Here is a 26,413-nt window from a genome sequence, read left to right on the forward strand (position 1 = left end):
CACAAAAATGGAGAGGAACAAAAAGGGAAGGTAGGAACACAACTCGAGGCTCTACAACTTTATTCTGTCAATAGACTGCAATAACTAGAACATTTATGGAACTGTGCAGCAAAACATGTGCATTTGATTTATGCATCCTACCAATAAAGTCTGTAAAGCAGCAAATTATCCTTGCATGCAATAAAATGGAACATGCAAAATCAAATTATCTGAAATTAGCTATTGGCTTAGAAAAGCAAGTCTTCAAGCAAGCCTTTCCTTGCAAGCAAAACAACTGTCCCAATTCACAGAACAATCAATCATGCTTCTCTTGGGATGCTGGACCTGTGTTTAATTCTTTGACTCAGGGTCAATCATGCAATTTTAAAAGGCCCATGTACTGAATCAACTATATAATTCCTTTGTCACTAAACACACCTACTAGGAAGTAAGTCCCATCAAACCAAGTGGGTCCACTTATAAAAAGAGAATGATGTCACAGTTAAGTTAGGTGAGAGAAGCACAATGCCAGTAACTGCTCCCTGGCCTGCAAGATCAGACTTGCCCATCAGTAAGACTATGGACAGAACAGTGTCATGTTGTCTGTGTGGGTTTTGGGACTTAGACATCAGGTTGTGTTGCCAAAATAGCCTGTCCTCACAATGTTGCTCAGAGCTGGGACAAGTGATTTTGACACACCTGCCTGGTGGAGTGTTACCAAAGGAACCTCACCAAGGCAGAGGTTCTGCCCAACACTAAACAGTTGGGGATGTCCTACTGCTATAAAAATAAATAAATCAGAAAAGTTGCCCTCTGCACTACAAGCATCTGCTTGGATGCAGTGAAAGCACCTTTAGGGGCATACAAACAAAACCACATCAAATGCAAAACTGAAGACAGAACAGCACTGAAGAAAAGAGCTGAATATAGAATTAAAGAAAAACAGAAGGCAGGCTTAGTTCATACTTTCCCTCAGGGGAAAAAAGCAAAACAAATTCTTACAGATACCAGTGCTGGAGCAGTCAGGAAGGTACTGAGCGGAGAGTGGCCAAGCCCCTTGAATTCTACACCGTCAGGGCAATGGGCCGGTTTCTGACCAAAACATTTATCAGCTAGCCCTAATTGGTACTGAATTCGCACTTACTGGCACACACCCTATATATTGGACTGCAGAGAGACCACAAAGAAGAAGCAAGAAGTTATCAGCCAGCATTTGTCAGTTGTGACAAGATTTTTTAGAAAAGTTTTCTATATGAGGACATTTTTTTCCTGACTCTTCCTCAAACATCACTGAATTCTTCATGTATCACAAATGTAAATAATTAAGACAAAATGGAATTAAAGTAGCTGGCATAAAATACTTAAGTTTGTGATTTTGTTATTTGTTCCTCTTGTCTTTTTAAGATGGGGACAAAAAAGCAAGTCCTTTGGTCCCTGGGGATGGCCAGATAGCTAAGAACTAAGTGAGTTCTTCCTGTAGCATTCTGATTTTGCTGCTCCTGGGAGTAAAGTAGCAATCTTCAGTCTCCAAATAGGCTCCCAATCAAAATTAAGAAAGGCGTTTTTCATTTTCCTCGAAACTTATTTTTCCTAATGTAAGTTTTAAACACATCTCACTTATTATAATAACTTATACTTTCCTAAAAACAAACAGATGCATATTGAGGATCCAAAGAACTATAAAACTAAGTTTTGTGCATGCAAAGGGGCTTCGTGCTTATTTTCATGGCAAATCACTACTGAAGGTGAGGGAACTCTCAGAAATGGATTGTGTGATGTGGCATAGGGGGTGTTCCTGCTGTTCAAAGAAGAAGAAATTCCAAATAGTTGTGCCCAAGCTTAAAGCATGCTGAAAAGTAGCCCATGCTTTTACCTGAAGTACCTGTGGATTCTTATTCACTGAACGATTTTGGAATTTAACCCACAATAACTCTTTGCTTTCAAACAAGCTCATGTTCCATTAAGGTTTATTGCAACTATGAAAATTAGTTTAGATGCACCATGTTCTGGTCATAAGACTCTCAAGTAGTTCTGCAGTCCAAAATGTCTTTAAGCTTGTATTTCTTGAACAGTTAATCAATATAGGAAGCTGTCTTGCACAAAGCCAGTCCAATGATCCATCTAGCTCAGGCATCCCCAAACTCTGCCCTCCAGATGTTTTGGGATTACAATTCCCACCATCCCTGACCATTGGTTCTGTTAGCTAGGGATCATGGGAGTTGTAGTCCCAGAACATCTGGAGGGCAGAGTTGGGGGGTGCCTGATCTAGATCATTGCTGCCTGTACTGATTAGCAGCAGCTCTTCAGGATTTCACATGGGAGTTATTCTCCACCCTACCTGGAGAACCCAGAAGCTCCCTGACCCACAGGCTGTATTGCTTACTATTTTAGAAAATGAAGCATCTTGGGGAAGGGCAAAAAAGAAGGAAAAATAAAATAAAATTAGGGTTCTTTAAACCCAACTTTTTCTATGGCATGGAATTCTACTTTCTCAAAGAAAGTTGTCAACCGAAGACCTTGGACATGTCTAAAGCAGCATTTTGGACCATCAAGCCAATTTAAAAAACATGTTGTGCATCATTCTCTAATTAACTATCACATCCCTGAACAGAAAATAAGAATACCATAATACCAGTTTATTTTTTATTTTAATACACTGTAAAAATCCATTAAAAGCTATATAATAAAGATTCAGATAAAGCTCTAGCAACAAGACAACACCATGACCATGTAAATACATCAAGCATGGGACAGGAAAAGCACATAAAAGGGAAAGATGAAGAGGGTCAACTTTTCCAACGAAACTACATTTAGTTATGTATCTATCATTAAACAGAAAGGGCCCACTGTTTAGCCTTCCAAACCTTGATGCTTTATCAGCATGAACAGTAGTACACATTTAGTGTGCAAACTATAGTCACTATTTTGAGAATGACTCATTTATTAAGTAGAATTTGTATATGTCCAAAGTAAAAAACTAGAGATGCAGATGGGCCTCCACATTTTTTCACCAGCAAAACAGGGAAAGGACACTGATACAAAAAGGCCCCAATCCAGCTAAAGCTTGTGAAAGATAAGATGTACTGTACTGTAATTCCAAACACACCTACTAGGAAGTTAAGTCAAAAGTGGGGCTTACTTCCAAGTAAACATGCATGGAACTGATCTGTAAGCCACTAGGCAATGAGACTTGAGTCAGTTACAACCGAGTTGTTCCATTAATTTTACATTAGTCACAACCAGCTTTAGTTGGATTGAGTCCAAAATGTATAATCTACATGATAATGTGGACTCTGAAAGGAAGAAAAACAATGTACTGTTGCTGAAAGTTACCTGTTTTTTTGTGCTGTTTCTGGCACAGCACCATGCAACTGGTTAGCATGCATCCAGTAATGTATAGAAAATAAAACATTTATAACAAATAGAAAATAAAATACAGTTAGCTTTTATTATTAAGGCTTTTAAAAGGCATGCAGAAATTATACAGTGCAGTTAATGTTTCATGCAAGCTTTGGCATGGTTACAATTGTACATTCATTCACATGCTAAGGGGATAAGGTGAATTCTCCATCTCCATTCAGAGAAAAACTATGTACACCTAGTTACTATCATGGCTAGTAAATTTAAATATAGTCTAAACCTATTAACATTAACAAGAATATCCACAATGTGTAGCAGAGATTTACTTAATATTATATATGTTTATCATACACAACCATATTCATACCAAACAGTCTGAGGATCTTCAGAAACAGGTGATGGTATTTTACTATCACGAGCATTTGAATGGGTAAGTGGTGTAGATTCACCACTATTCTGATTCATCTCTACATTTCTGAGATCAGATGATTTCTGATTCTCAGAAGGTAGATTGTGATCATTCTGTGGAGATTTCACAGATGAATCAAATGTCCTATCAGTTGTCTTCGATACAGGCATTTGGGGCGGTCCACTAACATTGCTGACTAATTCGGTGTTGAGTGCCAAAAATGGCCTGGACAAACGGACTGCAGAAAACTTACCTATAATGCTCGTTGATGTGCCCATTTTCTCATTGTACACATTACTACAAGAAAATGTTTTAGTAATAAAATTTGTCTTGCCTGTTCTTGAACTCCTAGGCTTTTCTGATTTACATGTAGAATTATCTAGCATAGCTATCCTACCTAAGTCATTTTCTGACGAGGTAACTGAAGGAAAAGGGATATAATGAAAAACAGAGGAGGGTTGTTGGAGATTGTACTCACTAGAAGCTGATGGGACGCTTCTGTCACCTGTAGGTGGAGTTGGATCAATTGATACTGGCTGCCTAGTGTCCTTAGACAAAAAATCATGGATGCTTGTCCTCCGAGTAGTTCCTTCTGCAGTCGAAATCACACTGCTTGCACGAGGTAAAGTAGCATAAGGATTACAATCTTTTGATTGTCGTTGTGATTGTACACTCTCTTTAACAGACCTGGCCCTTCCTTTAGTGCCTGCTGTAAGTGTTTTTGAAGAGTTTGCAAAGTTGGCATCTTCCATTCTACGCGAGCTGGGCATTGTAAGGTGTCCTTGTTTAGCTGACTTTAGATCAGAGAACTCCATTGTGTTTTTCACACTCTGTGATCTGGCAATACCACCGCTGCCTGATGACTGTTTTCTTAATTTATCTCTTCCGACTAATTCAGCATTTTCAGAAAAAAATTTCATTACTTCATCCAAAAGATTATCTTGGCTTGAGGACTTGAGCTGCAAAAGATAGATATCCAAATAAGTCAATTCATTATCTGCTGCTTTGTTTCTTAATGTTTTTGCAAGAGAGTGCTTCATACTTCGACAGCACAAACATGCATAACCATGATGCAGTTCAAAATTATGGAAATCGTTGATACATATGGTATTACCCAGGTTTAGTAGTTTTATCAATATGCTTCTAGACTAAGTTTACTTAATAATGAAAAAGCCACAATTTCTTTTTTCAATTTTAGATGCATAAACTTACTGAAAATAAACATTCCTACCTTGACATTTTTATTTCTGTGAATATTTCAATTTATTTTAACATTTACGCAAATATCACTTCTCCTCCAACAACGCTCAACCAATGATGATCATTTCACTTTCAGATCTATCCCATAACTTTCTCACTGACTGATTAAAAAACTTCCTTAGCAATCTGAACATAATGTACAGGAGTGCCTAAGCTTGAAATCATTGTGTGGACTTCCGGATTTGGAACTCCCAGTTGGGAGTCCTTGGAAAAGATCCAAGATGTAAGAAAAGAACAAGAACGCCTTTCCTTTTTGAGGCTCATTTAAGAACCAATCACCTAAAGAACAAATGCACCTTATTTCAGAGGGACCATGGCATTTGGGCAGTCACCAGGCCAAAAGTTTATTAAATGAGTGTGTTTGTTTCAAAACGGTGGAAAATACAATAAATTAGTTGTATACCCATATTATCTATATTTTAATAGGCTATTTTATGTGAGACCAGACAGATAAGAATTAAATTATCCAATTTAAAAAAATAAACACCGAAATCACATTATTATTTAAGTACATTATTTTATTCCAAGGTAGAATATTTTAATGCTTTAGAACTTCGCATCAGCATGCAGCCACTTGTTTCCTTGATGCAGAAATCGAATGGGCTGGACACAGTTCAATCATGATGGGAAATGTGAGATTTTGGGATGGGTGGGTGAAAATGCTATAGTCAGATAGCTCTTCTCTTAGTCTTTGTCTCCTCAGTGCAAAGCATGTGGTTAAGACACAGTCCAAAGCATTTCATAAGCAACGCACAAAAGTCGAGATTAAAAGTGTAACTTTTGAGTTGTTTTGGCTATGGTACTGTCTGAAGATAAGTGTAACCTGACACGGGTGTTGGAAAAATTATTGCAAATACCCATCCCGTTGCTCTTTGGATCACAGACTGCAGCAGACCTAACAACAATTTTGTGTAGGCCTTTTGTGTAGTAGTATTGACTCACTATTGGGGTCACGAAGAATCGGACACAACTAAATGACTAAACAACAACAACATTGACTCACACCTTATAGTTTTGTGTTCAGAGAAGGAGCACCCACACTCTGTCTTAAAAAAAATAATTTAAATTTATAAGTTAGCTCATTCATTCCTGAAAGACTTTGCTCTACAGGAGATTTGCTCTTTTCTCAGAATAGGTTCGTTTTCTCTTTCCCTGTCTCATAATGTTACTTATATGTGTCAATTAATTTTCCTAACCAACTTAATTCTGAATTCTGGCCTTTACAAATGTAAAGTCACCACCAGATTTTCTTGTGCAACCTAAAAAGTGCACTAAGTTTTGCAGCTTTATGTTTTGCCAAGTTAAATTGAGTAGCTTTTCAACGTACCTCAACCGAAGTACCTTTATTACTTTCTTCCAAGAACTGCTGGAGAGTAACCACTTCACTTCCAGGGGAGTCAGTTTTAATTCTGTGTGTTCTTGGTCTATCCATTGTTTCTGACATTTTAGGATGGAGCATGGGGCTAGACCTGGCACGGCTTTTCAAATATTGGATGGGACTGCTGCTGCTGCTGGACCATGCATCATGTTCATGAAGCAGGCTAAATTCTCCACTGCTGTGGCTTTGTGGCCTGCTTTGGTTAGTAACTGCGCCTGCTTTAGGGATAAACAGTATTGTCATCTTTATTATGCACATTATATTATATTTAAACATTAACAATGCATTATTGGATTTTTTCCTTTGTCACATTGAAGAGACGTTTGCTGTAAGGTACTCAAAAACTTATGGGGAAGCCAAATGAGAAATAAAGGTAAGTTTCCTTGCCTTACCTATGAAGGTTCTTCAATGTGACATGGCATCTTTCCAATTAAACACCACCACCACCTAATAACTCTGAATGTTTAATCTTTCTCAACAAAATGAGATCCCAGACATTAAATATGACCAAGTTCAGCAACAAAGTTGACACCCGCTACTATTTATGACATATGGCAAAAGGTAAAAATATAAAAGATGGAATGCAAATAATTTATTTTCAGACTGATCAAGAAATATTCTTTGAGAAAGGTTTCTTAAAAATGCATTCCATCAAATGCCTTTATCAGTTTGTCATGACTTGGAGCAGAAACATCCCGTTTTGCACAGAATAAAGGTTGAAGAAATGCCAGTTCACATTGTTTCCTTAAACAGACACAAATCAACCAACTAGAAGCTGCTCTTTGTGTTATTAACAAGCAGCATACACTTTCAATGCTACTGAACTACATCATGCATTACTGAAAGGAATTGTTTATCCTGGAAAATCACAAACATTTTAGAAGACCTATCCATATTTTCCATTGAGCAAATACTATCTAGAAATACAGTGAAATGAATTAAATGAAGTTTAAATAATCCCTTAAAAGGCAGTGACTGCTAGAAATCTTCCAGTTTTCCCTTGCATACAACTGTTTACAACAGAAGATGAAACAGACCATCCTGTCAGGTGTGTCTCAGAGCAGAGGACCAGAAAAAGCTGAGTGTATCACTTGTCCCTTTGGTTCTACTCATTTGCAACACAACAGCATGAATTCCTCTCTAGAACTAGCCATGTATTTATTCTTCATTTGTAGGCAGTGGCACTTTCATTTGAAGAAAACCAAAGAATGATACTGATTCACATCTGATTCAAGAGGTCTTATTCAAAGACATTTGCCTGGCATTGAGTTTACTACAACATGGTTAGTAAAAATGGCCTGTGTGTCTTCTGCCCAGAATGTAATTTGCTGTTATATTAGAAATGTTGGTTTTCTGTCCAATATGACATTTGTTTGCAGGCTAAAAAAGGATTTGAAAGCATTATTCATATTTTATTTTATGTGAGCTACAAGGCATTGTAATGTATCCAAATACACTATTACACTATATGGGTGGGTGAATATCTGCAATGTCCTGCATTAATTTACTTTTCCTAAATCAGACATGTGACCTACCTTATTCCAGAGCTTCATCTAAAAAGGAATGAAATGATGAAAGGAAAGGAAAACATGCCCTGAATTCTCTCCCTCCCTGCCCTGGAAATGTGATGAATGAAGCAGATGTGTCAATTTGCCTGGAAGCATACCTTTGACTTCATGGAGTGAGGCATTATTATTGCTATTGCTAGTGGATGTTCTGCCACTATCAAGGCTGGCTGGTCTGGAAGCTAAATGAAAAAAAAAAACCAGTAGATTGCATGAAGCACATACCATAGCAGATGACACTGTGCCTAGTACATTCTGATCACAGAATGCTCTGAGGCAAGAAATCATGCACTACTGATATCGCACAAGCCGAACATGTCCACTGTCAAAGTGTGGATTCTGGCAGGTGGGAAAAGGTGGTGTCCCCAAGCAGCCCAAGACAGCACTTTAGGAAAGTACACTAGACAAACGAGCAGGTTAACGAAAGAAGGAACAGAGAAACAAAATACATGTTTTGAATTGTATCAGGTTTATTGATGGGAGTAACCAAGGTTTTAAAGAGAAATGGCACCAACATGCAGAAATCTGGTTGCAGTTAAGGCACTTACAAAAGATTTTGACATGGAACCCTGCATGTTACAGAAATGGCACCGACAGGAAGAGAAAGAACATTTGCTCAGGAATGTTATTTACTCCTAACCAAAGCAGGCGCAGAAGCAGTGTTAAAGGGTTTTAGAAACGGCACTACTGTGATTCAAAATTTAACTGCTGAAGTATTTTACAACTATGCCAAACTTTGACATAGGAAAAATACATTTATTAATAAGATTAATTTTGAACAAAAGATGTCATAAACAGAAAGTTCTCACAACTGAACTCTAGAATACTCAGGACTGACAGAGGGGAGAGAAATTTGGGTCCTGTTCAGGTGCACTTCATACTGAATAGGTTTGTTCTGTTTAAGAGTGAAATCAGGGTGAAAGAAATGGAAAAGTTCCCATACAAATAGATGAGATGAGATGTAAGGAAAGAATACCGTACAAACATGCACACTTGCAATGCAGGTCATTTTCTATTTCTGGATAAACTTTACTAGCATTTCCGTAATAGGTCTGCTACTCCTTTAAAGCACAAATCTTACCATGAATTCTTGATCCTGTACTAGAATCATCACTAATTCCTTGTGGACTTACATCTTCAAAAGATGTAGCATCTAAATGGGAAACAAGCACAAATTTGTTGCAAAATCATACCTTTGAATTTATCATCTCTAAAACACTGAGATTTTTATGCCTCATTGATCATTACTTGGTGATCCCCCCAAAAGTTTACAAATACAACTAGTTTCCCCTATCCTAATATTCCACAAGTCTGCAAATCAAATATTCCAGTTATTTGCTGGAAAAGAATGTGAAATGTGGAGCACAAACAGTTTCCAACAACGCTACAGTTACCAACACAACCACACCACACCGTGAAAAGGTTCTACCTATACCTTTATTATTAAGCAACTGCTTGGATCTCAAGCCTGCAGCAGAGTTGACAGTTGCAAAGTTGATGGATGTAGTAGAGAAGGCCATAGATCCCAATTCTTTTCTCCTTTTACCCGTAGATATATCATCAGGACCCTCCAGATGCTCAGAACTACCTGTCCATTGTCCTCCTGCTAGGACCATGGACTGCACCAGGTCATTCATGGCTGGGATGCAAATGAAAGCAAATGAATCAGCATGGTTCAATGTTTTTTTTAAGGTTTTATTTTGTACTGTAAAATGCTTCATTTACCTAAGCATCAAGGCATACTGAAAGCTACAGTCCACAAGTTTCTACATGTTAAAACATGCAATTGGCTGAATGAATGAAAAGTATTAAAAAGCCAAAGCCTTCTTGTACAGATGATTTTATTGCTTTTTATTAGCTATAACCGCCATGCTTGTGCTGGAGTGCTATACAATAAATAAATATATGTTAGAAGCTCTGATATGTTTCGCAATGAAAAATGGAATGAACAGGGAAGGATGAGCAGAAGTGCTAATACAAAGTCAGTGTTGGCAATGATAAGGGGTCCTTCAGTGCAGGTTTTTGCAGGAATAATATTTATTGCGTGACAATAGAGAAAAATATTTAAAATAAATGTGTCCTGTGGTAACTTTTTTCACAAATTGCCTCTCCCAATTTTTAAAGAGCATTTCACTGAAGAAATGACAAAGAATACCTGATTTCCCCACCCCACTCCTTCAACTTAGAATTATAAAACATTTATAAGGAATAACAGGTTACCATTTATTTTTTGTTTTTAAGCAAATGATTTTCTAGATTTGTTCTGAGGTGTTCATAAAACTGATTACTAGGAGTGGAATTGAAAATGTGCAAATGCATTGAGTGCACTATATCTTTAGCACACATATATAACACATAAATGTTCATATAATTCCCAGAACCTGAACCTATGAATGTGTGTTCATTGTGTGTGTGTAGATAAAGATGTATGCATATGAATACATATACAGTTTTATACACCCCAAGAGTTATGTATATTGAGTGCCAAGGTGTTTAGAAACATTGCTTCAGCTCCTTGTATTATAGCAGGACTTGCACTTTGCAAAATAGGAAAAACAGCGCAGTCCACGGAAAGGTTAGTGAAAGTAGTAATAGAAGCCAGTGTAGCCATTTGAAAAGAAGCTGAACTGTCATAAAGTCTTACACATGGAGCGACGGTAGAAGGCCTTCATTTTGTCTTTTTCCTTCGGTCTGTTCCTCAAAAAGGGCAGTCTTTTCAGTGCAACCACTTTTATGTCATAGCATAAGGAAAAACGGAAACGGGAAGATGAAAGAAAAAGGGGAGAAGAACAGATGGAAGTTAAATGTTGAAACTAAGGACAGAAATGAATGCTTGAGTTTCCGCTAGGTGCACTTTATTTACTAAAAGCTATTAATCTCATGTTGCTGAATGGCAATGGATATGAAGCCTGCACTGTGGAACTGTCCAAGGAAACACTGGAAACCATGCCTGAGGAATATAAGGAACTTTCACAGTTCATAACTATTGGATGTCTTAAAAACCAAGCAAAAAGATATAAAAAGAAGCCAACCCAAACCCAGGCACAAAAACTATGGGCAAGGAGTCAAAAACCAGCAAGCAGGTTTCCTGAGATGGGAAGGTATACTGGGGGAAAAAGTTTGCTTGGTTTATCAAAGTATCTTTCAATAAGCACTACCTTCATTTCTTGCCAGCAAGCAGTCATTGTATTTTTCACATTAATGACTTGTTTTAAATTGTATTAATGTGAACTCATCTTAGTTGATTTAACTTCCAAGAACAGCAGTACAGTATCTAATCTTTACCTCCTTTTACACACCATCTGAACATATGATCGAGAAATTATTGGAATGGAGTGCAGAATACTGTAATATTCTGACTGAATACCACTTTAAATAAACCACTTCTTGGTTAAATGACATACCATACTGCTACTGGGGGTGTGAGGTGGGGGAAGGCACCAAACAGAAAAATGACAGAACAAAGAAACAAACAAACAGAACAGTGACAGTGCGGGAACATTAAAAATCAAACATGTAATAACTGCAGTGGGAATTTTAAATTGCATGTTACAGAAAGCTTTCACATGTTTGCTTGTGGCAGGGTTGAAACCCTAGACAATAAGACCTTGTAATAAAGCAAACATCTGTATTTCAATGTGGCATAATTACTAATCCAGTGCAAAAGATGTAAGCCATGAGTGTACATACAAGCCCTTCATCTCAGTCAAGGAGTCATCCAGTATTATCTATGTATGTTCATTCATGAATAAGTTCCACTGTGATCAATGGTGTTTACTTGCACTAAAACAAGCTGAATGAGAAGACACTGGTTTTCACTTACACATGACCTGTTTCCTCATCTGTGTGTTGTGCACATGTGAAGGAGCATTACCACAGCATGCTTAGTGCAGTGTCCTAGAAGGCATGCCACAGGCGTTCTTCTCTGCTAAACCAGTTGACATTTTGTGTAGCAACTAAGGCTGGAAATACATGTTCACAGCAAACATGTATTCCAAAACCCTTTTTTGCAGATATAACATAAATGCATTGTATAATATGATAATCTATGTGCATATGGTTAAGCCTTCCAGTGCATGCCAATCCCACCCCCTGCAAATGCCTCTGAGGTGGTTCCTCTTCAGCCAAGCCTTCTTCCACTTTTGGTAACTGGCCAGGGGGGGGGGGATAATAGAAGCATTCAAAGATGTCCTAGACCAGTGGTTCCCAACAGGTGGTCCGCGAGCTATGCCAGAGGGGTCCGCAAGATGCTATTAGAATGAAAAATATATTAAATATATTTTGTATGATAACAGATTTTTTGTTTTGGCCGCTTCCTGCATGAGCAGAGTCTAGCGCAAAACTAGAATTAGATAGAGGCAGTAGTTCTGCTGTATGCTGTTAGGTGGCGCTTTACAAACACTACTGTTTTGCAAAGAGGCAGCGCGCGCATCCTACTAACGCTCACCTCCCCAAGATGCTTTGCGCGCGTCGGCTTCATTTGTGCGCTACTGCGCAGGTACCCTGTCTTCTCCATTCCCCTCCCTCCTCCCTGGCGCGCGCTGCCTCTTTGCAAAACAGTAGTGTTTGTAAACAAAGCAATGTTTTTCGCGGAAGCTACAGTTCATGTAGTTAAAAATGGACCGTTGGTTAAAAAGTGGTTCATTAAAACGACAAAGGCCTACAGATGAAGAGGAAGATAATGCATTTGATGTTCAAGCAAGGAAGTCAGTGACTCTCGAACCGATCTTGTCAGTGTCCATTGAACCTAAATCGTCGGCGTCCCTTGAACCTAACCCTTCCAAGATCAGTGTTAAGCTTACTGGAAAAATTAGATTAGGAATTAGGAATTAGATTTAGGATTAGGAATTAATGGGGGTCCTTGTCACAATAGCGGCTCGATGAGGGGTCCTCGAGAAAATTTTGTTGGGAACCCCTGTCCTAGACCTAGAAGCAATAAACTGGCTGGCAGAGGAGGAGTTAAGTACAGTATCAGCCCACCAGGGATCAGCAGTATAAAGGGAAACAAACAAGTGATGGATATTCCATGCTTCCCCTGAAATGTGTAGTAAAGTATCATTTACAAGAGTAAAATATCAAATCAAAGTGTGTTTAGTATCATACTGTGGAAGCTTAACTTTTGTCACATTCAAATCTTCCTCCACAATTTTGGATAAAAACCTCACCTTTTCATTTTGTCTAAAAAGTAATGAAATGGAAACAGAGACTTGTGGCACCATAAAGAATAAAATATTTATTGTGGCATGAATCTCTGAGTCTTTAAAAGGCGCCACAACACTCTGTTGTTTTTGCTGCAACATACTGAAACGGTGAGCCCTGTGGAGGTGGAATAGAAGAATTTAAAATTTGTATACATATTTTGATTTAAAAAAGGTTATCTGAGTAGTCTGAAAAAAGTTGCAATAGAATTGTGGGAAGAGAAGGACTGCAAAAAGCACACAGAAAAATATATATATTGGGCAAGTCAAAATAAATTCATATCTATTGAAAACTCCTTCATAAGATATCTTTATTGTCATTGTGCCCTTTCGGGAACAACGAAATTACTTGGTTGCTTCAGTTTTGATATCCAGGTTATTCTCTTCTCTGTCCCTTCATCATGGAAGTAACTCCCACACATAGATTAGTTACTGCTCACAGCCATCATAAGTGGACAGCTCTGATTCCCCTTGGCAGGAGTGCTTTCACAATATCTTATTAAGAGAAAAGGGTCTAACTCAAGGTAAAGGCATGATCTTGCAGCAAATATGTTGCTGTTGCTCTGGCATCCAAACCACTGAATGTAAATGTATTAGCTACATTTTCACAAAATATGCAAATGATATATTTATTATTCATAACAAAATTCTACAGAAACTGATGCTGAAGAAATTGTCTGCAAATACAAATGATCAGATAGGTTATTTTGCATGAGGAAATCTAAGTACCGGTAAGTTATGTGCTAATCAGAAACAAGTAACACATCATAAAGTAAAATACAAATAATTTTGGACCTATTTTCTAGTTCAGTAGCTACCTAATAATTACCAGTGAAAATATACTAAACACACACATAAACTACAACCCACAAGTCAGTTATAAAACAGTATCCAAATTAATGTGGGTACATGGTCTTAAATAGAAAAATCTACTTTGTTTCTGGAACATAAATGATCCAAGTGCGAGAGCATCATTCAGTGTGGCAAACCATATGATCTGCATACATGAAGCGAGAAATTATCAAAATAGATAGAAATGTCCCCAGATAAAAATGTTCTGTGTTTCAAACTTTAATTATCACTTGGGGATGGGAATCTTACTTGCTTTATTCAGCTGGCATTATGAGCTTTCATCTGACGCTGTCAGTTTCACCACCCTGCAACTGGAGTTAAATGCCATCCCATAAGGAAGGAGTGGAGAACTTTTTTGGCCCAGGAGGGAGATATTTATTTCCCCCATCTCCACTGGCCAACTGTAACAGGTAGGCATCCAAAGTGCTTGACCATTTGTTGGGTATTTCAGAAGCAGTGCAAAAAGTGCTTTGCAAACTATGTGCTCAGCCCTTCTCAAGGGCCAGTTATGGGGTTTGTAAAGCATCTTGTGCAGTGCTTCTGATGCACCGGAAAATCACTTGATTGTTGGGTTACTTTGGAATCACTTAGCACAGCCCCTTTTCACCAAGCCGTACCCTTACCTGTCCCATACCTGACACCATAAGTGATACCGGGTGTAGTGCAGGTGAGCACGGCTTGCCCAAAATGTCTTGCCCAAAGCTTGATTTGGCACAGAAAGCAAAGCCCCATTTCACCCATAAACTCTCTCTCTGGGCAGGATACAAATTTGGAGGAATAAATTGATTAACTGAAGATGATCTGGGAAAAAGAAATGCAGCTCCCAGTGGATTTCCCAAGGGGATTTATCTCATGACAGAAAAAAGATTCCCTGCCAATCACAAACCTTTTGAAAGGAATAATTTAAGGAATACTTGTAAAGACTATTTAGCAATTCTTCAATACTTAGCAATTCTTCAATGCTTCAGACCTAACTAGCCTTCCTACCTGATAATGCTAATGGTGGGTGGGTGGGATCACCACACTTTCTCCTCCAAATATCCCTGACATTTGCTCCAATGTTTAAAAGTATCCCAGCAGAATGGAAATTATCTGTGCAGCAATTGAAGAACACATGCTGATTACAGTGGTACCTCGGGTTACAGACGCTTCAGGTTACAGACTCCACTAACCCAGAAATAGTACTGTACCTCAGGTTAAGAACTTTGCTTCAGGATGAGAACAGAAATCGCGTGGTGGCGGCATGATGGCAGCAGGAGGCCCCATTAGCTAAAGTGGTACCTCAGGTTAAGAACAGTTTCAGGTTAAGAACGGACCTCCAGAACGAATTAAGTTCTTAACCCGAGGTACCACTGTACTCTAGATCACTAAGAGCAAACAATCTTCTAGATTGTGAAAGTAAAAATCTTTGTAGTTGGGAGGACAGCAATTGTGGACCAGACATCATGACAGGCAACTACTCAACTAATATGGGACCTAAATTAAGATGTAAAACGATAGGCTAGTACAAAGGCTGTTCAAAGCCTTCTCTTCCACAGAATTAGTTTCTCTCCTCTTTTAGGTCACACAGCAAATGTAATCTTCAATCATTAGTAGATCAGTAATCAGTAATCAAAACTGTAAAGACAATTATTCAACTAAAGATTTAAACATACTATGAAGCAGAACGTAATTTCTAATGTTTGTACAGAAATCTATATAATCAAAGCACGCATCATTTGGGGTTTGACTCTTTTCCAGCCTGATCTAACGGAATATTTACATGTGCACATTTTGATACCATGTAAAAACATCAAAGATATTCATTAAAAAAACAACAACACTGTGTCTGCCACTCGGTCTTATTGTTCTAACAGATCTTATTTTCAAGATCCCCCAGAACAGGTTTAGGGGGCATGCAGTGCTACTACTACAAGCGGACATAAATATCTCACTTAATGCTACGCTGAATTCCATGTTGAATTCCACTGTAAATATTTGCTTTGATATGGTACTCAAAAACAATAATATGATTACTTAAGGTTCAAAATTCTATTCTAAAGCAATATTGGTACAATGAATTGCTGTTAACGATAAAGTGTCACACACCCTGTGTCAGCACAGCTTGGCATACCAGTGAATTGATAGCAGAATGTGATGAAAAGGTATTGGTTAAAAGGAGTGGGAGAAGAGCTATTACAGTGCTGGACCTCTTGCTTCTAGAGTATATATAATGGATGCAGGTACTCTCATGAATCTGATGACCAGAGCTTTGCATGACATTGAAGCTTTGCAAGGCAGATCGATACAGCACAGTCCCCCTTCCATGCAGTATGCCCATAAACATGCAGAAACACACAATCAATTCATCAGCAGTATGAAGATGCTGATAAGGAAGCATGTTACAGAGAACTCTTCACACGCCAAGAGTAGATATGTAATAAGTGGATGAAAAGAAACAGTACAGAAAAGAGCAATGGTTATGGGTAAAGAAGGGGTGCCAATTTCACCTCTATGGTAAACTCAGACCAAATTTTTCACTGTCGGTAAATACTGCACCCCTAAAACACTTTAAAGAGCATCCCTCTGCTGTAGAGCTTGATTCTCCATTATTGAGCCTACAGGAACATGAGCAAAATACTTTTAAGCAAACTTCCTCCATGGGTATTTTGAACCTTTTCACCGCATCAGGAAATACTGCATGACACACTACCCCTTACTAAAATTAAGCAATTTACTCACTGCTGCTTTTCTTAGCCCCCATGGTCTGACCATCTTCCAGTGAATTTGAGCCCACCGAGGAACTATCTTGACTGTCCTGAAGTGGCAGCTGAAGAAATCCTTCACTAGATTCTGAGCGGGTTGGGGTCAGAGTTAGAGATTTGAGGCGCTCTCGGTTAATATCCTTCTTTGATTTTATCAGTTTCCTCATTTTCAGAGTAATCCAATTACCTCTCCTTTTGGAGAAATGAAGAGGAATGCTATATTTAGAACAAATTCTTGCAAATATTTTAAAACAATTAGTTTCTTTCTTTAACTAACATACACTGGCACATTTCTGGCAAAGTAAGAGGAAGAGAAATATGCGGTCATGCATTACCTTCTTGGAGGAGATGGTTCATAAAATTTATACTGATCCATAATCTTTTCTTCCAATTTCTCTTTTTGTCTTCTCAATTCATTTAGCTTGTCACTGTGAAGAAAAGGTAATTTACATGTTAGAAGGCATGTATGTTTCTAAAAGATGTTTTCCCTTTGTATCAATATGCCTCAGGGACTTTAGGACATGTGTTTAAATGCAGTTTGCATTGCATCAGGGCAGTTTACATCAACATTTCGCCATAACTCAAGTCACAATATTTTATTTTTAGGAAAATATGGGCACTATGTAGAAGGTGAGAAGGTGTTAAAATAATGTGCTGGGCATAGGACAGGATGTTTCTATCAGGGCCGTCTTAAGCGCCCCTGGCGCCGTGGTGCGCCGGATCTCTCCGGCGCCCTCCCGCCCCGTTTCCCAGCGCGGTGGGCGGGTGGGCGCAGCGCGCCTGCCACAGGCACAGCTGCACGGCGGACCGGCTGGCCAGCAGGCGGGCACAGCTCGCGGCGCCCTCCTGGCGGGCCAGCGCCGTGGTGCCCTGCGCCACCGGGGGTCTACCTAGAGCCGGCCCTGGTTTCTATACACATGTCACTCACAGGAACACAGGAAGTTGCCTTATACAACATCGGACCATTACGTCCATGTAGCACAGTACTGGCAGCACTGGCTGGCAGCAGCTCTCCAGGATATCCAGAGGAGATTCTCCTAGCCCTACCTGGAAAAACCAGGTAGCTTCTATATGCATTCTAACACTGAGCTACACCACTGTCTTCTCTCCACTACGGAAGGTCATACTCCCCTTATTTTAGACGGCAACACTGGACGTTTGCCGTGAAGGTTCCTTCTGGTTTGGTTGAATAATAGGTTAGGAAAGCAGGAGGAAGGCAGGGATTAAGTTACCTAGATTTCAATTGTAGGTCTGGTGCTCTGAGATGCTTTCCCAGTTGTCTTGCTTGCTATAAAGCACGGGGAAATGTGATCTCAGGTGCCTTGGCAAGAATTATAAACCAAGGATGGAAACGCTCCACCCCACATTAGATCTAGCACAATCTGGAAGATGGTACCGTAAGGGCCAGAGACTAGGAAAACTTTTCTCTATCCACTATCCCATGCCATGCATAATATTATATATGTCTATCTTTCTCTCATTTTTTCGAAACAGTCCCAAATCCTACAATCATTCCTCACAGGGGCATTCTTCCATCCCTTTTATACCTTCAGCAAATTCTTGCTGCATCACAAATATCTTGAAGGATTGCTCCTTTAAAAAAAACCCTGCCAACATAAGGAAAGGAGACAGGTTGCTTATAACTTCCCATAAGAAATCCCGCTGCTCTTCTGATTCTAGCAGTTTAAGGAACAATAATTCAACATCATTCCACAGTAAACTTTATTTCACAAGGAACAATATTGATTAAAATCCAATTACTAATGAACATTTTCATCTGTTGTTAATCACTGATTAACATTTCCATGATTTATTTCTATTTGAACATCCAACTGCAGTTATGTTGGGTGCAACTAGTTCACCCTTTTTGATACCCACATATACTGCCTTTGTTCAACGTGGAATAGATCTTTGCTTTCCATATTCTGCTCTAATAATGTTCTGTTTTGCAGCATTAATGTCTGTATTTGATCCAACAGATGTCTGTTTTCTTCTTCCAAATTTCCTTTTAGCTGGCTAAGCAACTGTTGAAATGTACAAAACACAATATTTTAGTGTATGCAGTCTGCCCAACTTTCTGTTTATAAAGTACAAAAGAAAATGAAGTCAAGAAGACAAGTCAAATAATAGAGGCAGCAATAGTTCAGTCACCAGAGCATGAAACTCTTAAATCTCGGGGTCGTGGGTTCAAGCCCCATATGCAGGAGGCTGGAGTACATGACCCTCATGGTGCCTTCGCACTCTACAATTTTATGATTCTATTATCTGTTTTTTGTAAATAATTGTAAATTGTCTTTCTTCCAATTGAGGAGAGAATTCGGCAGCTTCTGTTAAGAGAAAACCATGAATTCAATATTTGGAATTATGGAGTGAGAATCAAACTTTTAGTTTTCATATCAATGAGTGCAAAGATACTAGGTTGATACAGTCTTAAAGCAACTTTTCAGAACACCTCCACTAATTCCTCAATAAAATCACTAGAACAATTCCAGAATAAGCAGAATGACAGACTTAAGTTTGTTCCTAACATGATACAAAGACACCTTCAAACTATTAAGATATATTACTAAATTCAACTATTACAACCATTACAGAAAATTCATAAAGATGAGCATATTACTGCGGAAATCTAAAAAAGCCTATTTTGTCTTGAATAAACAGGGCTATAATAAAACATTACTGAAGAAATGCAAACTCGTTACCTCACACTGATTATTCAGTTTTGTATACGTAATATCCAGCTGTTGGTACTGCTCTTTGAGTTTGGAAAATTCAGCTTCCAACCTTGTTTGTTCCAATTTAGAACTGTTCAGTAATGTTTTCAAATTCTTATGATCCATTTGGAGAATTTCATTTTCTTTCAAAAGCTGGGTATATGTATGATTCAATCTGTAATTAAAAATGGACAGAAAACAAAATTAAAGTAAGTTTTCACAAAATTAACAATTAAATAAGTGTGTGTCTGCACAGTTATATCATATATTCACATTTAATTAGAGAGAGATTTACATTATCACAATGTTTGTAGCAGTATCTTATAACCAATTTCTATGAGCATACTGTAGTTTTTCTTCTTCTTATTCGAACATATTAAAAGTTTCTAACTTTTATGCATTGTGTTTAAGATCAGGGTAAATGCAAAATATAGTTGGCACATTTAATAATACACTTTAATTCAGATAATCATTCATTAGCTTTGTTTTCTTACCTGTCATTTTCTTCACAAAGCTTTTTGTATTCCGCTGCTACTGTTTCATGTTTTTTGTTTTGCTGTAGCATCTTCTCTTGTTCTGCTTTGAGAACTTTTTCCAGTTCTTCTAATTGCACTTTTTGTTTCAGCAACTGGTTGTATCTGTCAAATGGATTATATAATATTACTAATTCTATTCTCAAGTATTAATTACAAAAGGTTATTATGAATACAGTTTCCACTTTCAACATGGCTGCGATTATAAGGATTTAAGATCTAACATTTTAAATAATTCAATTAATTATATAATATTTTGATTTTCAGATTCAGCTGCAAATTGGTTATGACTGATATATCGAAATCACCTGTCTTCTAAGTCCTTATGTTCCACCTCAAGATTCTTGTGTGCTGACTTAAGGTTTCCATGTTTGGAAATTAGAGATTCATATTCAGTAGCTTGCCGTTCATGAAGCTGTTCCAGTTTTTCATGATCTTTGATGAGTGAATCATATAGCGATCTCAGATCCTCACGTTCCTTTATTATAGACTCATTTTCATTTTCCAAGGCAGACTGCTGAATCAGCAATTGTGCATTCTGATTCATAAGAGATGTACTTTGCGAATTAATAGTAGAATTTTCTACCTACAATTGCCAAAGTGACATTGGACAATCAATAACAAAGTACTTTGTGGTGTACTCATTCAAAATTAGCCTTGTACAGAATTAGCCAATTTAGGTCCTAGGTTGTTAACGGGTTTTAAACCCTGTATCCCAGAGCAATTTCCCCAATCTCTTCGAAGAAATGCTGGAGATCAAACTGGGGCTTCATGCATTCAATGCACTCTCAGCGCATAGCTCTGCAGTCTGTATCTGCATGCATATCCACTTATAAGGATTAGGTAACAGGTGGTACAGAAAACCTCTGACATTGACCCTCGAGAGCTGCCGCTGCCAGTCAAAATGGACAATACCCTCCTGCCAACCCCACAGCTTCAATTCTAGTTGTGGATACAGTACTTTTTGGTATGGATTGAAGAGAAAGCAGAGAGGGTGTTTAAAGGGTGCTACCCACTTCATGTGATTTCACTTATGTGTGCAGGGGTGTAACACCCACCTAAGTGGGGGGATGCCTGTACTGACCTGTTTTCTTTGTCAAACAGATTACAAATTCTACATCTAGCCTAGAGATTCTTCTGATCCTTTCCTTTAGATTCTCATTCTAAAAATTTTCACACCTGTTCTAAATGCAAGAGGAACTAAAAGTTTTTTTTTAATCTCTAAGATACCTAAATGTAACAGAAGCAGGAAACTCAAACATTTGACTCTTGTTACCAAGTTCTAATTAGGGTTGGGAAATAAGTGACATCTCTCTAACATGAAGAAATGGAATCATAGGGTTGTAGAACAAGAACCCACCCACCCCCATTTTGCATAACTTAAGCCATACCACCACAATAGGGACTGAAAATGATACTGGCATGTGATCATCGAAGAAGTGAAAAAAATGAAGTCCAAAACAATCCAATAGTAATGGAAGCTATCCAAAGGAACTTATTGGTTCTTGGAGGCAGATCTAGCCTGGGGAGCCAGGGAGTTACTACAGATGGGGCACTGCCCACCAGTCAAACCACTTATGTTCAAAATATAGGTTTCCCATGAGTGTCACAATAGTAGCTGCTGCTACTGCCATGTGAATAACAGCAAGGCTTCCACTTGTAAATTCTGTATTGTGGTTGGGAGATAAATACAAATTTGCGAGAAACAGAACCTGAAGCTTGGCATTTTGAGTTTGCAGCGTTGTATTTTGCTCCTGTAAGGAAACAGTCTGTCTCTGAAGTGCCACAATCTGAGCTTGCACATTATTGTTCTGCGTCTCAAGCTGCTTTAGTTGTGTTTTCAGGGCTTGCTTCTCTGCCTGCAGAGTTGCATTCTTTAAAAAGGAACAAAATGTATTACATACATGCACCATTTAAATGAACAAAATATTGATTAAATTCAGACTTCTATTTTATATCAAACAATCCAAAGTATGAAAACATTCTTGCAGTCAGAAGAAATCACACAAAGCAGACCTGCATATGCCCCAAGTTCCATGTGTTTTTTTTAAAATCAATGTGTATGGGTTTGCTTTCTAATGAAAGTGGGTTTACTCAATGTGGTGTACCTATGTATGCATGAGAGAAATGGACAGGCAGAGAGGCATAATAAGTTATGCTAAAATCAACTACATTTATTTCCAAGAAACGGTATGTTCTTTGAAGCACAGTATTAGATCAGACTACCCTAATTACTAGCCTATTCTTTTGTTATATCCGTGGCAACAAAATGTGACTTACTATATACTACACAAAATATGGTCTGAAGCTCAACATCAAAAAAACCAAGATCATGGCCACTGGTCCCATCACCTCCTGGCAAATAGAAGGGGAAGAAATGGAGGCAGTGAGAGATTTTACTTTCTTGGGCTCCTTGATCACTGCAGATGGTGACAGCAGTCACGAAATTAAAAGACGCCTGCTTCTTGGGAGAAAAGCAATGACAAACCTAGACAGCATCTTAAAAAGCAGAGACATCACCTTGCCGACAAAGGTCCGTATAGTTAAAGCTATGGTTTTCCCAGTAGTGATGTATGGAAGTGAGAGTTGGACCATAAAGAAGGCTGATCGCCGAAGAATTGATGCTTTTGAATTATGGTGCTGGAGGAGACTCTTGAGAGTCCCATGGACTGCAAGAAGATCAAACCTATCCATTCTTAAGGAAATCAGCCCTGAGTGCTCCCTGGAAGGACAGATCGTGAAGCTGAGGCTCCAATACTTTGGCCACCTCATGAGAAGAGAAGAATCCTTGGAAAAGACCCTGATGTTGGGAAAGATTGAGGGCACTAGGAGAAGGGGACGACAGAGGACAAGATGGTTGGACAGTGTTCTCGAAGCAACGAAAATGAGTTTGACCAAACTGCGGGAGGCAGTGCAAGACAGGAGTGCCTGGCGTGCTCTGGTCCATGGGGTCACGAAGAGTCGGACACGACTAAACGACTAAACAACAACATATACTACACAGGTTGAAAATTAGGGTAAAATAATTAAAATAATCCAAATTATTACTTACATTTCTCTCAATTTCAATTAATCTATCTTTAACCTTCAAAAGTTCTCTAGTAGTTTCTTGGCTTTCTCGTTCCCATTTATTGACAGACAAACTTTCTTCATCAGTTTTTGAAGAACAATTCTGTACCATTTTCTCTTCCTCCTGTCTTTGCTTGAGGGCCTCATAATTCTTTTTCACCTAAAGATCAATGAATTCAATTTCAAATGTAAAATACTAAATCCTACTAAATTCTAAGCATGCCAAGGCATCTTTATTATTGTTATTTAATTAGAAAAAATTGTCTTGCCACAGCTGCTTTTCTTTCACCAAACGTTCCAACCTGTCTTTGATCCCCATAGGGAAAAAAGCAATGAGAGGAGAGGCAGTTTCAGGGGGAAAGTATGGTTTGTGGAAGGGTTCAGCACACCTTCTTTCCTGCCCCAACGCAGCTTAGATCATACCCCACCCTAGACTTTACAGGGATTTGGTGGCAACCCAATTGTTACTCTCATGTCTGTTGCTTAGTCTGGCCTTTTGAGGTAGACTAATGACAAGGATAGCATCTTTCAGAGGGACTTTTGAATGTTACTGTCACAGCTTTTTGCAAAAATGCCTACCATTCAGTGTCTCAGGTGTAGTTTCATTCAGCTCAACTAACGGGCCCACTAGCCTCTACTCCACTTCACATTACATAAGGACCACTTGAGCCCTTATACTGCAGTTCACTCACACTGAGGTCATCTTGAGGAGCACTGTTTGTTGTCCCCCATGCTACAGGGGCCTAATGGGCCTCAACCAGAAGTTCCATATTGTGGAAAACTCTTCCAGCAGAGATTCAGCAGGCACCCTCATTTTGGACTCTCTTTTGGAGACTTTTGCACCGACAGGCCTATGCACTTGTTTTAAATTGTAATGATTCTAATCATTAGGGTTAATTATTTTAATAATTGTTTTGTACCGCTTTTAATTTTCTATGTTTTTAGATTGCTGATACACCTGATAATTTTAGGAGAGGGCATACAGATATATCTATATATAAAAATGTAAAGGGTCCATGTTTGGGACTTTCCACTTTTCTCGGAAACTGCTTGACCGACTGCGTTCAAATTTAGACAGTGTCCAGTACCAATACACGAGTGCCAACATAACCTTAGATTCCACACGTGCCAAACCTTTGGCAGGTAAAAACGGAATTTCCTCAAAAAACAACAACATAGCGCCCTCCAGTGGACGTCAAAGGAACAAACACCTCACCTGCTGCCATTGGCTGCATACTATCAGTGACATCACAACAGAACATTCCAACCAACTGAATATGGGCCTTTAACAGAAAACAACACCAATGCGGGGGAACCGGCCAGGCCGCAGGGGTTTGTGAGGGGGACAGGATGGGGCCAACCACAGGGATGAGCCAGGGGGTGGGGGGAGGAGGGAGTGGGATAGGTCATGTGTCGGGACAGGGTGTGGCAGAATAGGTCATAGGTCAGGACAGAGTTGGGGGAGTCACAGGGATGAGCCACGGCAACGCGTGGCCGGGACAGCTAGTATATATATACTTTTATAGATAAATAAATGCTAGCAAAAATCAGCAAAACCACATGCTGCAGTCTCAAGTGGCAGCTGTTCAGAAAGGGGCTAAACATGAAGCTGAACAGCACTTTAATTACGGCTATCAGCAACACCTAAAATTTGCCAAGTCAAAAAACAAAATGTTTTCTGCATAGAAACACTGAATTGTTTTTAAATTAACATTTTTCATATATTTCTGTGAAGATAAATTGGTAATATATACATTGTTTTCACTAAGAAAGCAAGAGTATTATTTAGCATGTATTTTGCATATCAAAAGCAGCACTGTAGATAAATCTTTAGATTTTTTTTTGACAATAGATTTTTTCTAACACCTTTATAACTGTTAGAAATAATTTAAAGAAATTTTATTTCAGTTATGCACCACCTGAAAACTAAGGTAATAGAAATATTCGTTTTTTTACTGTTTTAAGTTCCTGGCGCAGTTGTTGATTTAAATTTGTTGATTCTTCTAATCGAGCTTCCAAAGCAGCAATTTTTTCTTCTTTTATTTCAAGCGACTTTTTCAATGTGGATTCTAATCTTGACTCCAGTAGTTTGTATTTGCTATTAATGAAATAATTACAATAATGTTTTAATTATCAAAAAGAAGACAATCCTCTAAGAAAATATACAAACTTCATTAAGGTGATAGCTTGACTGTTTTTCAATAAATGTGTGAGGACAGGACCACAGTTCACCCAACACTCTGCTGTCTTCACATCCTATTGTTTTATTTATTTCATAAAATTTAGAAACCACTCGAATGTAAAAAACAAACAAACCCAAAGTAGTTTCCAAAGAGAATAATCAGTTGAAACAACAAAAACAATTTAAAACATTCAAAATATAAAGTCAGCAATGATCTAAAAAGAGATTGAAACAAACAAGATTTTGTACAAATTCTTACACCTCATTAAACTGTTTAGACAGAAGTAGTTTTACTCTGTGGGTATAGACACAGTCCTCTTTTTAATTAATGCATTAGCACTATAGCACTTTTTCATCTGACAAATTTAAAATCTAAATCTGGCTACTATGCAGATTTAGGAAGCTGCCTACCACCATCTCCTGACCTCAAGGGACCTAATCCCTTTGCCACCACTTGCATCAAATGTATTTAATGGAGAATATTCAAGAAAACAGTGCAAACTCTAAAGAAACAATTCCAGCAAGTGTATACTGTACATACAGAAAATAAACTTGTTCTGGGATAGTAGAACACAAAACTGAGATGTGTCACCCAAAGTGGTCTTGGTATACCCTAAGAGAACGGAAGATGTACATTTAATCATACTGAGAGTTCTAGCACATAAACAATGCAGAATGCAAAGAGGCTGAATTGCTGGTGAGCAGTTTTCATTCTGGCTACAGTCCAACAAAATCAAAGATAAAAAATGAGATTGATTACAACCCTCCACCACAAAGGACTGGACCACACAACCCTGGTTCTTCAAAACATAATGGGAGCAGAGAAGGAATAAACATACAGGTGCATGATGATTTCCTATATATACTCACAATGTATGAACACTACAGCTGCTATTTCTAAGCTAGTACATCCATTGCTCAATATTGCTCAAAATTGATTGATGCGGTCCACATTTGATTTTACCCTTTGCTTTCTGTAATTTATTGCAAAGTTATTCTACAGCAACTCTAGTTTTCACATCAGTTATATCTGTAACCAAGTTTCCAAAGTTTCATACATGTCCTGTGAATACTGGACTGTGGGAAAATGTTCTCCTGGCTTAAAGTGATGTAATGCTAAGAAAGCATGAAATAACATTGGCTCAAATTAATGGAAATGTTGTACTTTGT

General features: G+C 38.4%; 1 protein-coding gene across 7 annotated transcripts in view; it reads right to left on the reverse strand.

Moving 5' to 3' along the window:
- CCDC88A (coiled-coil domain containing 88A) overlaps positions 1-26,413 on the reverse strand; it is a 90,402-nt gene that overhangs the window by 5,575 nt on the left and 58,414 nt on the right. For 3 of the 7 annotated variants that reach the window (XM_035110948.2, XM_035110947.2, XM_060273139.1), the window contains exons 17-31: positions 25,018-25,159; positions 23,045-23,221; positions 21,705-21,866; positions 20,301-20,578; positions 19,954-20,097; positions 19,448-19,634; positions 18,624-18,769; positions 17,081-17,173; positions 16,723-16,937; positions 10,596-10,679; positions 9,387-9,590; positions 9,033-9,104; positions 8,053-8,133; positions 6,336-6,604; positions 4,227-4,707 (exon numbers count right to left, since the gene is read on the reverse strand). In XM_035110948.2, coding sequence (XP_034966839.2) covers positions 4,227-4,707; positions 6,336-6,604; positions 8,053-8,133; positions 9,033-9,104; positions 9,387-9,590; positions 10,596-10,679; positions 16,723-16,937; positions 17,081-17,173; positions 18,624-18,769; positions 19,448-19,634; positions 19,954-20,097; positions 20,301-20,578; positions 21,705-21,866; positions 23,045-23,221; positions 25,018-25,159 — 2,735 coding nt within the window. Of the gene's footprint in view, positions 1-390; positions 4,708-6,335; positions 6,605-8,052; positions 8,134-9,032; positions 9,105-9,386; positions 9,591-10,595; positions 10,680-16,722; positions 16,938-17,080; positions 17,174-18,623; positions 18,770-19,447; positions 19,635-19,953; positions 20,098-20,300; positions 20,579-21,704; positions 21,867-23,044; positions 23,222-25,017; positions 25,160-26,413 lie in introns of those variants that run through there. The other 4 variants (XM_060273137.1, XM_035110946.2, XM_035110950.2 and 1 more) reach the window with 4 other exon arrangements.

Source organism: Zootoca vivipara, chromosome 3 (assembly GCF_963506605.1).
Source record: "Zootoca vivipara chromosome 3, rZooViv1.1, whole genome shotgun sequence".
NCBI lineage: Eukaryota > Metazoa > Chordata > Lepidosauria > Squamata > Lacertidae > Zootoca > Zootoca vivipara.